The following is a 16,575-nucleotide window of genomic DNA, read 5'->3' as shown; positions in this document are numbered from 1 at the left end:
ATAGGAATTAGACACCATTGAATTAGAAGGCAATTGACTCCATTAAAATACTTTTGGCCTCAGTAATGTCCCTCAGCCATTTTTCTCGAAAGCGAGTCATTCCTGGTCTGCAGAGGAAGAAAAACAAACATACTAAAACCTTTTAAAATAAAACAAAACATTGAGACAGGGATTCCCTGTTTATTCTGTTACGTTCCTAGTAAGCAAAAAGTCTTTTGGGGGTGGGGAATGAAGGTTGTCTCTATTCCATAGACCCAATCAATAAAAGCATTGAGTTGATATGGAAAGATTCTTTAAAAGAGGTCCTGTACAAATAAAAGATTATTATATAGGACTTACTTCCATGTGATTGTGAAGTTTCCCATAGAAACAACAGACATGACCCACTTTGTTCCCACCCTACTTCGGCAACTAGTCCTCAAGTTTCTAATTGCTGAAAACCAAGCCATTAAAAAAGTTTTTCTAGAACAAGGGCAGAATCCTACTTTTAGCCCATCGTAATGGGGTAGGTGGTTCAAAGAAGAAAAGTAACCATTACGTGAATTATCTGTGGCTATGGGCCTGCTAAGTTCCTGGGGTGTGATGACCTTTTCCCACCACCTTTTTAAAAGTAAGTCTCTAGGGGCGCCTAGGTGGCTCGGTCAGTAGAGCATGCGACTCTTGATCTCGAGATGTTGAGTTCTAGCCTCGTTGGGGGTAGAGATTATGAGAAAAAAAAACAAGCCTCCAACTGTTCGTTACCTGTGAACTAACGAATGGCCCTCAAAGACGTAAGAGACCTCAATGGGCATATCCTAAGAGAGAAAAGGGCAACTGTTAGCCTAGACCAATCATACCAACTCATAATTCCTTCCATCCCTACCCTTGTCCATATATGTATACTCTTAAGTTTCTAGAATTTACCCTCCTTATCGGGATGTCTGTCGGTTCTTTGTCACTTCAAATCTCTGTTCCCCAAAAGATCTTTTTGGCAACAAATAACCTAAAGAATCTCCATAAAAATTGAAAACAAGTCAGGACAGGCTTGTGTTCTTCATGAATAGTCATTTACCTTCTCTACATGTTCCACTTTACTCAGTTGGCCGTATTTCCCTCTTAGGAATAGAGTAAGAACGAAGTAATATAGGTAAACAAGTTGGAAAACGTTTTTAAAGCCACATAAAACTGTAGGGTGTAAAATTGTCTCAGTGGCCCCCACCCATTCTCCCTTCCAAAATTATACTTGGAATTCTAATCAAGAGCCCTTCTCCTAAGCACTCAGTGCATGGGCACTGATCATGGTCTTCCTTTCCAATCTCCAACCTTGCCACTTAGCAAGACAGCTGATGGCAGGATATATGACCAGGGGAAGGGAGAGCTCCACCTACTTTACCTTTTTACATTACTGCAGGTTCAAATAGGTAAGTTTGTACTAGGCTAGGATAAACGTAAGACATAGTTGGCTCACTGTGTAGCCGTATATAAAGCTTGAGAGTCAGACGAAGCCTCAGATAACTTCTGTGAAAGGATGGAAGACAAGGGGAGAAATGACATTTTTATGTGTGCTGTGTTCCGGGCATTATGCTTGGTTCCAGCCCTGCTCCTCTGATGACCCGAGCCCTAGATTCATGGGTGTTATTTTAACTCCCTTCGCACTAGCTATCAATATTTCATATTCATCGTCTACATGGTGGCTACAGGCAGTCATTCCTTCAAGTATTTACTGAGTGCCTACTGTTTGCCAGGCCTCGTTTTACAGCAAGACAGACATTCCTGCCTTTGTGGAACTCACATTCTGGTAGGGGGAGCAGGCCATAACAAGATAATAAATTACGTAGACTATCAGAAGGTAATAAAGTGTTACAAAGTGTGGTCTAGGAGGTGAGAGCAGGATATGCACATACCAAGGGGAGAGCGGTCCAGTCGGAGGGGACAGCAAATGCAGAGGCGCAGAGGCGCGACTATACCCGGATTGTTAAAGAATAGCAAGATCACAGTAGCTAGAGGAGAGTAACTGAGGGAGGAGGAGGAGGAGAAGGAGGAGAGGGAAAAAAGCAGAAATAACAAGGGACTAGGTCACGCAAGGCCTTGTAGGCCCTCAATACTCAAATTGTGCTCTGTGGACCTGTGGCATCAGCACCGCCTAGGATCTTGTTAGTAATCTCCGGCCCTACCCCAGACCTGCTGAATCAGAACCTTCTTTCGACAAGATCCCCCATTAATTTGCATGTGCTTGGAAGTTTGAGAAACACATTGTAAACAGAGGAGTGACATAAATTCATCTCACAAGGCTCACTCTGGCGGCCGCTGGGTTGAAAAGATACACGACGAGGGCAAGGGTGGAAGCAGAGAGACCAGTTAGAAGGCCATTGAAATACTCTCGGTAAGAGTCGATGGGGTCTTGCACCAAGGTGGTAAAAGTGGAGTGGTAAGAAATTGTTGGATTCAGGACCTGTTTCTGAAGATAGGGCCAACAGGACTTCCTAGTGTGTTGCATCAGGGATGCGAAAGTCAAAGGTGATGCCAAGGATGTGGGCCGTGAACCGAGATGAGATGTCTGCAGGTAGGTCAGGTTGGGAAGGGAAAATGGCAAGTTCAGTTTGGGATACAAGAAGTGAGATGTGTATCAAGCAGTGGCAGAGGTCTGGGCTGGAGATATAAATTTGGGAATCGTAAGCTAGAGGTGGCATTTGGAGCCCGGAGACCATAAGATCCCCAAGGAAATGAGTCTAGAGGAGAGGCTCGAGGCCAGGAGAGACTGAGAAGGAATGGTCGGTGAGGCGGGCGCAAGGCCAGGATAGTATGGTGTTTTAGCAGCCAAATGGAACACTTCCTGAAGAAGGGAGTGCGCAGCCAGGGCAAGTGCTACAGATCGGCCAAGCAAGATGAGGACAGAAGGAACCGTTGAGAACTAGTTTGTAAAACCATTAAGTTGTACCGAAAAGAAAAAAAAAAGAGGTCATCGATGACCTTGACAAGAGAGGTCTCCATTCTCATTGGAGTCTCATCGACGTGAACAGGGCAGAAAAGGAAGAGCTTACTGGAGGTTTGTTTTTGGTGATCTTGACGGTGAAGTAGGCAGAGGCGGAGACTTGTAGCATGGGTCTCATAGCGGTCGGGATGCTCCAGCGTACGCAGTAGAGGTAGTAGTAGCTGTGAACCACGTCTTTCCTCTCTATGAACTGTGTGTGGTGCACCCAGCGTTCTTGATACTCCCAAGTCTGTTTCATGGGAAAAAGAGCACTCAGAACGAAAAGCACGCTTCTATGCAAGTCCTCTAGGCAAAGGCAGCGCACAACAGGAGGGGTCACAGCCCCGCTGCTGTCATCCGTTCTTAACATTGTTAAGATTCACACCGGAGTCAACTCCACACGGGAGGAGGGAAAAGGGGAAGCGGACACGAAATGAGTCAATAACGCGACATCACCTAAGAGCGGGCTCTGGAACACAGAGAGGCACACGCTCAGATGCGTACGTGTACGTGCCCGCCACACACGGCGTGCGCACTGACCGTCCAGACCCTGGCTTGGGAGGCAAGTTTGGCTCCTTGGAGAATAATTAGAAAGTGGTTCGAACATGTGTTCTGCCCACTCCGCGTAAAGGTATGACTAGAGGGTAATGAGGCCGCAAGGCGCCTGGGTGGCTCAGTCGGTTAAGCCTCCTACTCTTGATTTGGGCTCAGGCCGTGATCTTAGGGTCGTGAGATCGAACCCCGAATCAGGCTCCACGCTAGGCATGGAGTCTCTTAGGATTCTCTCTCTCCCTCTCCCTCGCCTCGGCCCCTCCCCGGCTCTCAGTCTCTCTGTCTCTCAAAAAGGAAAACAAAATGTAATGAGGCTGATTTCACAAGCTGTTTCTGAAAAGCAGACTCGCCTCACGGCAGCCATCGGTGGTATAGAAAGTGAGTTCAGAAGAGGAACGGGTCAGGCACGAGGATCATCCGACCCCTCAGATCCCTGTCTACCCCCTCGGAGATGTTTCTGTCCCCAAGCATGCATCTTACTAGTGCCTCGGGCCCACAGAAGTCATAACGCAGCCCTGCTTCGCTGTACGGGGCCTCGAATGCTATTGGTATTCGACAAGTTCAATTCAACTGAGTCCCCTTGGCTTGGCTATTGGGGCACAGGAAGCTTCCAAATCAAAATTTAAAAACTTTTTAAAAAGATCCTGAATTAAGATGAAGGTCCACAGAAGGAAGGGAGTGAGATAGTTTAACAGTCTCAGTGATGTGAGGAGGGACAGTAGGAGGCTGATGGCAAAAAGATTTCTGGCGCTCCTTTAAAAAAAAAAAAAAGCAGGCTGGGGGGGTCGGCTTACTTTATTTCAGACTTACACCCAACCAATTGTTTCAGTCAGCCACACAAGAGCGCCAGGCACCAGATTCCTTGAGATCAGGGACTGTGTTTTACGCAGATTATCGTTCCTCTTAATGAAGGGGCCCGACAGGTCACCCTTTGTGGCCCCACTGGAGCAATGCCTTTCTTTCCAACCTTTCTATGTTATTCTATGTTATTCTATTTCTTCAGCCCTAATGTTTCCTCTGGCACACAAAGACTTTGTACCATCGGAAGGTCCCTAGACCTCATTTAAGGAGGCCCCTTTGCAGATGAGCATATTGGGGCCTAGAAACGCCAAGGGACGGCCCACGACAGGTGGGGCTGGGACCCGGGGCTAAGCGGCCGGCCCAGTGCTCTCTCCACCCGACCAGACGTCTCAATTCTAAGATTTTCTTCCCCTCCGTGTGGCGTCGCAGTGGTTGGTCTTGTTTTCTTTTCTTTTTCCTTTTGTGAACTCAGACAGCCTTAGACACATTGAATTTTTTTTTTTTTTTTTTTTTTGAGAGAAAGAGACACAGAGTGAGCAGGGGAGGGGCAGCGAGAGAGAGAGAGACAGACAGACAGACAGAATCCGAAGCAGGCTCCAGGCTCCGAGCTGTCAGCACAGAGCCCGACGCGGGGCTCGAACTCACAAACTGTGAGGTCATGACCTGAGCCGAAGTCGGATGCTCAACCGACTGAGCCTCCCAGGCGCCCCAGCCTTAGACACATTAAATTCAGCTATCTCCATCAGGCCAATCTCTTCCCATTTTTATCAGTGTTCAGGCAGCTGATTTTGTGTAGCTCCAGTGAGTGTGTGTTGTCCTGGTATTTTGTAATTTTTACATAACGTTGCTTCATATACTCGCTTCCAGGGAACAATATGTCATTGTGCTACTCTACCATGGATGGCTTAGCCAATTGCATATTATTGGACACTCAAAATCAACAGGCACCTGGAAGTATATGCACAAAACTGTTATCAACGGTAAGTGACCTCTGAGGGAGTAGAACTGGGTATTGTGGGGGCGGAAGGGGAACCTTCATTTTCTACTCTGTCCTTTTGCTCACTGGGGCTTTTTTATAATGACGTCTTATTTCTATTATAACAATAATTTGTAACTGTACGTTAGGCATTGGGGATTTTCCAACTCTTATTTGTGTTTTTTTTTTTAATGGTTTTTATTTTTTTCCAACTTTTCTCTTAGAAAGAACTTATTTGTAATATTCCTGTTTCCAGATTGTGTTTCTTCAAAGAATAAACTACTTGTGCTCATTGGCAATGTAGGAGTATACCTGTTCCCTCCCCAAAACACACAAGACTTCGGATACCAGGTTTAACCATTCTTATTCACGTTGCAGTATCTTAAAATCCTCTGAATTTGCATTTTTCACTCATAGTAAAACTCTGCATTATTTCTGTCATCAAAAAGAACTGTTCTTACTATCTGGTAGCAAAAATGTACCAGACCTGTGATCCAGAACTTTAGTTTGCTGCTTAATCAGAAAAACCTTGGGCAAAGTGTCCAACCTCCCTGAGCCTCAGGGTTTCTCATCTGCAGAATGGGCACATTGATGTACCTACATACAGGTTTGTTGCGGGGATTAGATGAGATCGTGCATGTGACGTGCTTAGCAGTGCTTGGCATGTGGTAACGCGCAGCAAACGGTAACTACTAATTTGCCATCCCCTGGTGTCTGGTGGATTCTGGGAAATCTGCAGTAAGCTTGAGAAAGCTCCTCATCGGAAATAGCTGACACTTAGGGGCGCCTGGGTGGCTCCAGTCGGTTAAGCATCCAACTTCAGCTGAGGTCATGATCTCGCGGTTCATGGGTTCGAGCCCCACGTCGGGTTCTGTGCTGACAGCTCAGAGCCTGGAGCCTGCTTCGGATTTTGTGTCCCCCACCCCTGTCTCTCTGCCCCTCTCTGCTCGTGGTCTGTCTCTCTCTCTCTCTCTCTCTCAAAAATAAATAAACATCAACAAAAAAGAAATATCTGACACTTAGACGGGAGACTCTACTTGTAGGACTCATTTCATTAGCAGGGCTGGGAACAAGGTGATTTTATGTCAGTCGCTATATAGGGCTTTCAGCTTTTTAGTCACCTTCTACTTTTCCTTTTTTAATTTAAAAAGCATTTTTTTTTTAATTTTTTTTTTTTCAACGTTTATTTATTTTTGGGACAGAGAGAGACAGAGCATGAACGGGGGAGGGGCAGAGAGAGAGGGAGACACAGAATCGGAAACAGGCTCCAGGCTCTGAGCCATCGGCCCAGAGCCCGACGCGGGGCTCGAACTCACGGACCGCGAGATCGTGACCTGGCTTAAGTCGGACGCTTAACCGACTGCGCCACCCAGGCGCCCCAAAAAGCATTTTTTAATGTTTATTTATTTTTGAGAGCGAGTGCAAGTAGGGGAGGGGCAGAGAGAGGGGGAGACAGAGACACAGGTCTCCAACTCACGAATCATGAGATCGTGACCTGAGCCAGTCGGATGTTCAACCGACGGGGCCACCCGGGCGCCCCATCACCTTCTACTTTCTAATTGTCTTATCTTCCTAACAGTCCTACAAAGTAGGTAAGCTCTTCATCTGTGAACAAATAATGGTATGGAGAGAAGAAATCTGTTCATGTAGTCAACATCTCCGCGTACCTGACCTTTCTAGGGGCTGAGGGCAGAGAAAGGGACAAAAGCCTCTCCTTCATGGACCATATGATCCAGAGGTAGGAGAAAAGCAAAGAGTGAATAAGTAAAATCTAGTGTCTTAGGTAGAGCTGAATGCTAAGCGGAAAAGTAAATCAGAGAAGGAGAAAGGGTTGTAATTTTCGATGAGATGGCCAGGAAAGGCCTCGGTGAGCAGGTGGGATCTTTTTTAAATTGAACTATAGTTGCCATTCAGTATTATATTAGTTGCAGGCATAAAACATGGTAATTGAACATTTATATACATTATAAAATGATCACGGTGGGTCTGTCCCCATCCAAAGCTACTACAATATCAATGACTGTGTTTTCTCTGCCATGCTTTTCTTCCCCGTGACTAGTTTATTTGATAACTGGAAACTTGTCCCTCTTAATCCCTTTCGCCTGTTTCACCCAAATCATACCCCTCTCCCCTCTGAAATCATCCGTTATTTGTCTTTGACTTACTTCATCTAGCATAATACTCTCTCAGTCCATCCATGTTGTCACAGGTGGCAAGATTTCAGTTTTATTTATGGCTGAATAATATTCCATTGTATATACATACCACATCTTTGTTATCCACTCATCTATTGATGGGCACTTAAGTTGCTTCCACATCTCGGCTGTGGTAAAGAATGCTGCCATGAACAGAGGATGCGTGTACCTTTTCACGTTAGTGCTTTTGTTCTCTTCGGATACATAAGCAGAACTGGAATTGCCGGATCATACAGTATTTCTATTTTAAATTGTTTGAGGAAACTCCGTCCTGTTTTCCATAATGGCTGCCCCAACTTACATGCCCGCCAACAGGGCCCGGGGGTTCTTCTTTCTCCTCATTCTCACCAACATTTGTTATATCTTGTTTTTGTGATACTAGCCACGCTGACTGGTGTGAGGTGGCATCTCACTGTGGTTATGATTTGCATTTCCCCGATCAGTGATGTTGAGCATCTTTTCATGTGTCTCTTGGCCATCTGTATGTCTTCTTTGGAAAATTTCCATTCAGGCCCTCTGCCCGTTTTTTAAGTGGATTCTCGTTTCGGTATTGAGTTACAGGAGTTCTTTATATATTTTGGATAGTAACCCTTTATCAGACATATCATGTGTAAAATATCTTCTCGCGTTCAGTAGGTTGCCTTTCATTTTGCTGGCTTCCTTCACTGTGTGAAAGTTTTTTAGTTTGATGTAGTTGCAATTGTTTATCTTTCGTTTTGTTCCCCTTGCCTGAGGAGACAGACCCGGAAAAATATTGCTGAGGCTGATGTCCAAGAGTTTATTTCCTGTGCTTTCTTCTGGGGGTTTTATGGCTTCAGGTCTCACATTTAGGTCTTTAATCCATTTTGACTTTATTTTCATGTCTGGTGTTAGAAAGGGGTCCAGTTTCCTTCTTTTGCAGGTCGCTGTCCACTTTTCCCAACACCTTTTATTAAAGAGACTGTCTTTTCCCCATTGGACGGACATTCTTGCCTCCTTTGGCGTAGATTCATTGACCATCTAAGTGTAGGTTTATTTCTGGACTCTGTTCTGTTCCGCTGATCTATGTGTCTGTTTTTGTGCCAGTACCATACTGTTTTGACTACTGTAGCTTCGTAGTATAGTTTGGAATCTGGGAGCATAATACTTCCTGCTTTGGTCTTCTTTCCCAAGATTACTGTAACGAATCGGGGTTTTATATTGTTCTATGTAAATGTTAGGATTATTTGTTCTAAAATATTAAAAATGCCATTGGTATTTTTATTGGGATTGTATTGAATTCTGTAGATTGCTTTGGGTAGTATGGACTTTTTTTTTTAAGTTTACTTACTTATTTAGAGAGAGTGTGTGTGTAAGTGTGGGAGAGGCAGAGAGAGAGGGAGAGAGAGAGAGAACCCCAAGCAGGCTCTGCACCACCGGCGCAGAGCCCGATGCGAGGCTCGAACCCATGAACCACGAGATCATGACCTGAGCTGAAGTCTGATGCGTAACCGACTAAGCCACCCCGGGCACCCCAGTAGGGTGGACGTTTTAACAATATTAATTCTTCCAATCCATGAGCATGGTATATTTTTCCATGTAGTTGTCATCTTCAGTTTCTTTCATCATTGTCTTCTAGTTTTCAGAGTATATGTCTTTCAACTCCCTGGTTAAATTTATTTCATTCTTTTTGATGCAATTATATGTGGGATTGCTTTTTCAGTTTCTCTTTCTGATAGTTTGTTTTAGTGTATAGACAGATTGCTATATATTTTGTATCCTGCAATTTCACTGAATTCATTTATTAATTCTAGTAGCTTTTTGGTGGAGTTTTTAGGGTTTTCTATATATCGTATCATGTCACCTATAAACCATGACAGTTTTACTTCTTCTTTACTAATTTTGATGCCTTTTATTTCTTTTTCTTGTAACATTGCTGCAGCTAGGCCTTGCACTATATGTTGAATAAAAGTGGCGAGAGTAGGGGCACCTGGGTGGCTCAGTCGGTCAAGTGTCCGACTTCTGCTTAGGTCACGATCTCGTGGTTCGTGAGTTCGAGCCCCGCATTGGGCTTGCTGCTGTCAGCACAGAGCCCACTTTGGATCCTCTGTCCCCTTCTCTCTCTCTCTGCCCCTACCTGGTTGCTCTCTCTCTCTCTCTCAAAAGTAAACATTTAAGGGGTGCCTGGGTGGCTCAGTCAATTAAGCATCCAACTCTTGATTTCAGCTCAGGTAATGATATCATGGTTCATGAGTTTGAGCCCCACATCTGTGCTGTGAGCGCAGAGCCTGCTTGGGATTCTCTTTCTCCACCCCCTCCCCCTCTCTGCCTCTCCCCTGCTCTCTCACTTTTTCTCTCAAAAATAAATTTTAGGGGCGCCTGGGTGGCGCAGTCGGTTAAGCGTCCGACTTCAGCCAGGTCACGATCTCGCGGTCCGTGAGTTCGAGCCCCGCGTCAGGCTCTGGGCTGATGGCTCGGAGCCTGGAGCCTGCTTCCGATTCTGTGTCTCCCTCTCTCTCTGCCCCTCCCCCATTCATGCTCTGTCTCTCTCTGTCCCAAAAATAAATAAACGTTGAAAAAAATAATAAATTTTAAAATGAGCATTTAAAAAAAAAGTGATGGGGCACCTGGGTGGCTCAGTCGGTTAAGCGGCTGACATCGGCTCAGGTCATGATCTCACAGCTCATGAGTTCAAGCCCTGTGTCGGGCTCCGTGCTGACAGCTCAGAGCCTGGAGCCTGCTTCAGATGCTGTGTGTCCCTCTCGCTTTGCACTTCCCTCACTCACACTCTCTCTCAAAAAACAAATAAACATTAAAAAAATTTCTTTTAAGTGGCAAGAGTAGACATTCTAGTCTTGTTCCTGATCTTAGAGGGAAAGCTTTCAGCCTTTCATTCTTGAGCATGATGTTAGCTCTGGGTTTGTCATATCTGGCCTCTCTTATGTGCTGGTATGTTTCCTCTGTGCCCACTTTGTTGAGCTTTTTTTTATCATATTTGGATGTTGAATTGTGTCAAATGCTTTTTCTGCATTTACTGAGGTGGTCATATGATTTTTATCCTGTATTTTGTTAACACGGTGTATAACATTGATTAATTTGTGGATATTAAATTATCCCTGCATCCCTGGAATAAATCCTACTTGATCATGGTATATGATCCTTTTAAGGTATTGTTGAATTCAGTTTATTAATATATCGTTGAGGATGTTTTCATCTATGTTCATCAGGGATATTGACCTGGAATTTTCTTTTGTGTAGTGTCTCTCTGGTTTTGGTATAAGGGTAATGCTGGTCTCAGTGATTTGGAAGCCTTCCTTCTTTAATGTTTTGGAATAGTTTGAGGAGGATAGGTATCAACTCTTTGAAATGTTTGGTGAAATTCACATGTGAAGCCATCTAGTCCCAGACTTTTGTTTGTTGGGAATTTTTTGAGTACTGATTCGATTTCATTATTAGCAATTTGTTTTTCAGATTTTCCATTTCTTCTTCTTTAAAAAAAATTAAGTTTACTTATTAATTTATCTTGAGAGAGAGAAAGCAAGAGTCGGGGAGGGCAGAGAGGGAGGGAGAGAGCGAGAATCCCAAGCAGGCCGCACACTGTCAGCACAGAGCCTGACACAGGGCTCAAATCCATGAACCGTGAGATCATGACCTGAGCCGCGGTTGGTTGCTTAACTGACTGAGCCACCCAGGCGCCCCCATTTCTTCCTGATTCCAGTCTTGGAAGATTGTTTCTAGGAATTTATCCATTTTTTCTAGGTTGTTTAACATGTTTGCAAGAAATACTTTTTCACAGTAGTGTCTTATAATCATTTGTATTTCTGTGGTGTCGTTTGTAACTTTCATTGATCTTATTCTTCATTCCAGTCCTCTCTCGTTTTTTCTTGATGAGTCTGGCTAAAAGTTTTCCAATTTTATCTTTTCAAAGAACCAGCTCTTAGTTTCATTGACCTCTTCTAATGTTTTCTTTTCAGTTTCTGTTTCATTTTTCTCTCTGATAGTTATTATTTCCTTTCTTCTACTAATTTTGGGCTTTGTTCTTTTTCTCATTCCTTTAGGTGTAAGATTAAATTGTTTATTTGAGATTTTCTTGTTTCTTGAGTTGGGCCTGTATCACTGTAAACCTCCCTCTTAGAACTGTTTCTGCTGCATTGCATAAATTTTGTACTGTTGTGTTTCCATTTCTATCTGTCTCAAGGTATATTTTTATTTCCTCTTTTTGAGTTCTTTGTTCACCCACTGGTTGTTTGGTATCACGTTTAGCCTCCAGGTGTTTGTGGTTTTTTTCTAGTTTTCTTCTCATAACTGGTTTCTATTTTCATGCCATTGTGGTAAGAAAAGATGCTTGATATGATTTCAGTCTTCTTAAGTTTATTGAGACTTGTTTTCTGGCCTAACATGTGATCTGTCCTGGAGAATGTTCCATGTCCATTTGAAAAGAATGTGTGTTCTGTTTTGGGATGGAATGTTCTGTTAAGTCCATCTGGTCTAATGCATCATTCAAAGTCACTGTTTCCGTATTTTCTGTGGTGTCTTACTGTCAATTTCTCCCTTTATATTTGTCAGTATTTTCTTTACACATTTAGGTGTTTCTGTGTTGGGTGCATAGATATTTACAAGTGTTATATCTTCTTGTCGGATCGATCCCTTTATCATTATGTAATGTCCTTCTTTGTCTCTTGTTATAGGCTGTGTTTTAAAGACTACTTTATCTGGCATAAGTATTGCTACCCCGGTTTTCCTCCCCCTCCCCCATGTGTTTGGAATCTCTTTTCCCATTCCTTCCCTTTCAGCCTGTATGTGTCTTGAGGTCTGAACGTGAGTCTCTTATAGGCAGCATATAGGTGGGTTTTGGTTTTTTGTCCATTCGGTCACCCTGTGTCTTATGATTGACACATTTAATCTGTTTACAGTGAGAGTACTGCTGGGCATGTACTTATTATTTTGTTAATTGTTTTCTGGTTGTTCTTGTAGTTCTTCTCTGTTCCTTCTCTTGCTCTCTTCCCTTGTGATTTGATGACTTTCTTTAGTGTTCGGTTTGGATTCCTGGATCTTCCATGTGTCTAGCATAGGTTCTTGGATTGTGGTTACCATTAGGTGTATATACAACACATGATATATATATATATATCGGCATATTTTAAGTTGACGGTCACTTAATTTTGAACACATTCTAAAAGCGCTTACGTTTTTACTCCCTCCTATTTTATGTAGACATCATATTTTACATCTTTTTGTGTACCACCTTAACTAATTATTGTAGCTATTATTGATCTTATTACTTTTGTCTTTTAACCTTCATACTAGCTTCATAAGTGACTGGTCTCCTACCTTTACTATATGTTTGCTTTTACCAGTGAAATTTTTTCTTTCTTAGTTTTCTCACTTCTAGTTATAGCCTTTTCTTTTCTACTTGAACAAGTCCCTCTAACATTTTTTGTGAGGCTGGTTCAGTGGTGATGAACTCTTTTAACTTTTATCTAGGAGCTCTTTATCTCTCCTTCAATTCTGAATGATGACCTTGCTGGGTAGAGTATTCTTGGTTGTAGGTTTTTCCTTTCAGCACTTTGAATGTATTGTGCCGCTCCCTTCTGGCCTGCAAACTCTGCTGAAAAAGCAGCCGATCGATCGCCTTCTGGGGGTTCTCTTATACGTAACTATTTGTATTCTCTTGCTGCTTTTAAGATTCTGTCTTTATCTTTAATTTTTGCCATTTTAATTATTATGTGTCTTGATGTAGACCTCCTTCGGTTCCTCTTATCTGGAGGTCTCCGTCTCTGTGCCCCCTGGACCTGGATGTCTGTTTCTTTCCCCAGGCTAGGGAAGTTTTTAGCAATTATGTCTTCAAATAGGTTTTCTGCCCCTTTCTCTCCTTTTTTTTCTGGGACCCCTATAATGCAAATGTTAGGATGCCTGACGTTCCAGTGGTACCTTATCCTACCTTCATTTCTTAAGAATTCCTTTTTGGTTTTGCTGTTCAGCTTGGATGATTTCCACTACCCTGGCTTCCAGATCACTGATTTGTTTTTCTGCGTCTCCTCATCTGCTGTTGATCCCGTCTTGTGTATTTTTTATTTCAGTTATTGTATTCTTCAGCTCTGATTTTTTTTTAAGTTTGTTTATATTGAGAGAGAGAGCATGAGCAGGGGAGGGGCAGAGAGAGAGAGAAAATTCCAAGCAGGCTCCGTGCTGTCCGCACAGAACCGGACACGGGGCTTGATCCCACAAACCGTGAGATCATGACCTGAGCCGAAATCAAGAGCGGGACGCTTAGCTGACTGAGCCACCCAGGCGCCCCATTAAGCTTCAATTTTAAAACCTATTTTCTATCTCTGCGTTGAAGTTCTCACGGAGTTCATTCGTTCTTCTCCCAACTCTTGTGAGCACCTTTATGACCATTACTGTGAACTCTTTATCAGGTAAATTGCTTATCTCTGTTTTATCTGAGGTCTTTTTCTGTGCTTTCGTCTTGTTCTTTTGTTTGGAACATATTCCTCCGTCTCCTCATTTTGTCTGATTCCGTGTGTTCGTCTCTAGGTATTAGGTACGTCAGCTCCGTCTCCTGCTCTTGAAAGTAGTGGCCTTATGTAGAAGGGCCCTGTGGGGCCCAGTAGTGTAATCGCCCCTCGTCACCAGAACGAGAGACACTCCGGGGGGGTGTCCCACGTGTGGGCTGTGTGCACGGTCCTATTGTGACTCAGCTGTGACTGCTGTGGAGGCGCTGGTGAGCGGGGCTGGCGGCAATGCCTGGTGACTATTGTGGGTGTGCTAGTGGACGGGGCGAGGCGCCCCCTCCCCGGGGCACGAGTTGCTTTGGAGGGGACACCGATCTTGGCCAGTGCTCCCCACCCGGTGGGGCAGGGTGGTAATTGCTTTGGGGGGGGTGCTGGTCCCGCGTGAGGCTGCCTGCCACTTGTGGTGGGGCAGGAGCCGCTTTAGAGGGGCGGCTGCCAGGGCCTGTCTGCAGGGCAATGCCAGGGTGGGGTCAGCAGTGCTAGCAAGGTAGATAGAGAGTGGCAGTACTGGGACCCGCCCATGCTTTCATTCCCGGAGGAAGTTCCTACAGATCCCCGCCCCTCTGGCACATAACCCTAGAATTAGTCGATAAAGGTTCACCTATAGCCCAGGCACCACCCAAATCACCGCCTCTGTGCTTGGTCTTACAGTGTATGGGCCCTTTAAGAGCAGAGTCTTGGTTTCCTACTACAGTCTGGCTCTCCCACAGTTAAGCAGCCCCATTGATTTTCAAAGCTCCTGGGATTAAACCCTGCTGATTTTCAAGGCCGGATGTTATGGGGCCTCATCTTCCTGGTGCAGATCTCCAGGGTGGATAGTGGTGCCCAATGTGGGGCTTGAACCCCCCCCCCCCCCCAGGCCAGGGAGGACCTGCACGCCTGTGCTGTCCCTCCCATTTGTGGGTTTAGCTCCCGACTTTGCCTCTGTCCCTGCTAGCCTTCTTCATATGGCTTTTTCTTTATACATTTAGCTGCGGAAGAGCTCTTCTACTAGTCCTCAGGTCGTCCTCAGAGTGAGCGAAGAGAGGTAAGGCATGAACCATGAGAATAGGTCGCAGGGGAGAGGGTTCCGGGCAGAGAGCACTGCAAGTGCAAAGGCCCTGAGGTGGGAGCATGCGTGGCAGTTGAACGGGAAGGAGACGGGTGTGGCTGGAGTGAGAAAGGTGAAAGGACAGTAGGTCATAGGTGATGAGTCTGAACAATAAGTTGGGAGGGAGAAGGGGACTCAGATCCCATCAAGCTCTCTAGGCCATTGTCAGGACTGTGTTTGCCTTTTACTCAGAATAACCGGTGGCATTGTGGGGGGAAGTGTTTCTGCCTGTTCTGTGTCCCGTTCCAGCCCGATTCACAAACCCCGGGTGCGGTAGGCGGAGGCTTTCGCCCAACTCCAAATGGAGACATTCTCCAGAGCAAGAAGGTCCAAGAGTAAGTAGTACTTTGCACCACACATCATCACTGTGCTCTAAATACCCCTTGTCATTGGAAGGGTGAGTTGTGCCTGCTGGGACATAAGAGGGTGTGGAGCCACCTCGTTTCCACCTGACCAGGCCTTCCTGGGGCCTAGGAAACTGCCCTTGGGGCTGTAGGCTTAGATGGAGCCGGCCAGAGGAACAGAGACAGTGGGGAGTCTTCTCCGAGGGCTGGGGAGCTTGAGGGCTGGGGAGCTTGCCTCCATCTATTTCGACTCGTCTCTCTTCTGAGGAAATACAGTGAGTAGGGATTTCAAGCCATTTTTTATTCCACCCTGCCAGTTAGGCAAAGCAGCCCAGGGCCTTCTCTCCAAAGCTGCCAGGATAAGCCACACGAACGGTTCAGAGCCAGGCACAGGCGGAAAAGAAAAAGGAATTCACAGGCAGGTACATCATAGCGTGCGGGCAGTATGTTCCCAAACTAAATCTAAAAGTTCCATCGGCAGCCCCTTTGTTAACGAGGCGGTTTCTAAGGTTGGTGACGGAGAACTCCTGTTTTGGAAGAGCAGCTCCCTCCTTAGGTCACTAGGCCCCCATTTAGAGCACCAGCGTGGGAAAATTGCTTAACTGGGAGTATCAGGCTTTCCTGGTCGGAAATGTAAGGTTAGGACGATAAAAACAGGGCAATACGATTGTGCCTTTCACCTTCAAAGACTATCCCATGTTGGTTTTGGAACCCAGATGGGGACAGTGTTTATGTATTTAGCGACCTTTGAGATCATCTAGGGGTCCTGGGTTTCAAACTTTTCATAAAACACTCCTTTTCATTGTTCTTTGCCCTCGTATGCCAACCTGGAGTGGTCAACTAACTTACCAAAACAAACTTCTCAATTTGTCTACGGCCTTTCTCTGCTGTGAATTCACCATGGGTGAGCCACTGGATGTTCTTGATGGGGTTTTTAGTTTCTGCAAAATAAAGGGGAGAGTCTGTCAGTTGCCTGGTAGTGTGCCATTGTAGAATGAGACATTCCTCCAAATAGCCAAACAGGATTACTACCTTCCACAAACTTAATAGCAGCAGCAATGGCACGCTTAACTATCTCCAGAGCTAGTTCATTCACATTGCTGCTGTCTTCTGTGTCCGTCTTCTGGCGCCTGGAACTTTCAGTCATATCCGTTTTCTCCTGGATTGTGACTCTTTTAGTCCCAACCATTTTCT

General features: G+C 45.0%; 1 protein-coding gene across 1 annotated transcript; it reads right to left on the bottom strand.

Annotated features, from left to right (window-relative positions):
• Nucleotides 1-8: 8 nt before the first annotated feature.
• AKAP14 (A-kinase anchoring protein 14) lies at nucleotides 9-16,495 on the bottom strand (the record flags this gene model as incomplete). Its single annotated transcript, XM_047843286.1, has 5 exons — nucleotides 9-107; nucleotides 742-794; nucleotides 3,021-3,200; nucleotides 16,231-16,322; nucleotides 16,414-16,495. Coding segments are annotated over 5 exons (492 nt in total), but the record flags the coding sequence as incomplete, so codon positions are not given.
• Between the last annotated feature and the right edge of the window lie 80 nt (nucleotides 16,496-16,575).

This window comes from Prionailurus viverrinus, chromosome X (assembly GCF_022837055.1).
Source record: "Prionailurus viverrinus isolate Anna chromosome X, UM_Priviv_1.0, whole genome shotgun sequence".
NCBI classification, from domain to species: domain Eukaryota; kingdom Metazoa; phylum Chordata; class Mammalia; order Carnivora; family Felidae; genus Prionailurus; species Prionailurus viverrinus.
This window is presented reverse-complemented; position numbering and strand designations above follow the sequence as displayed.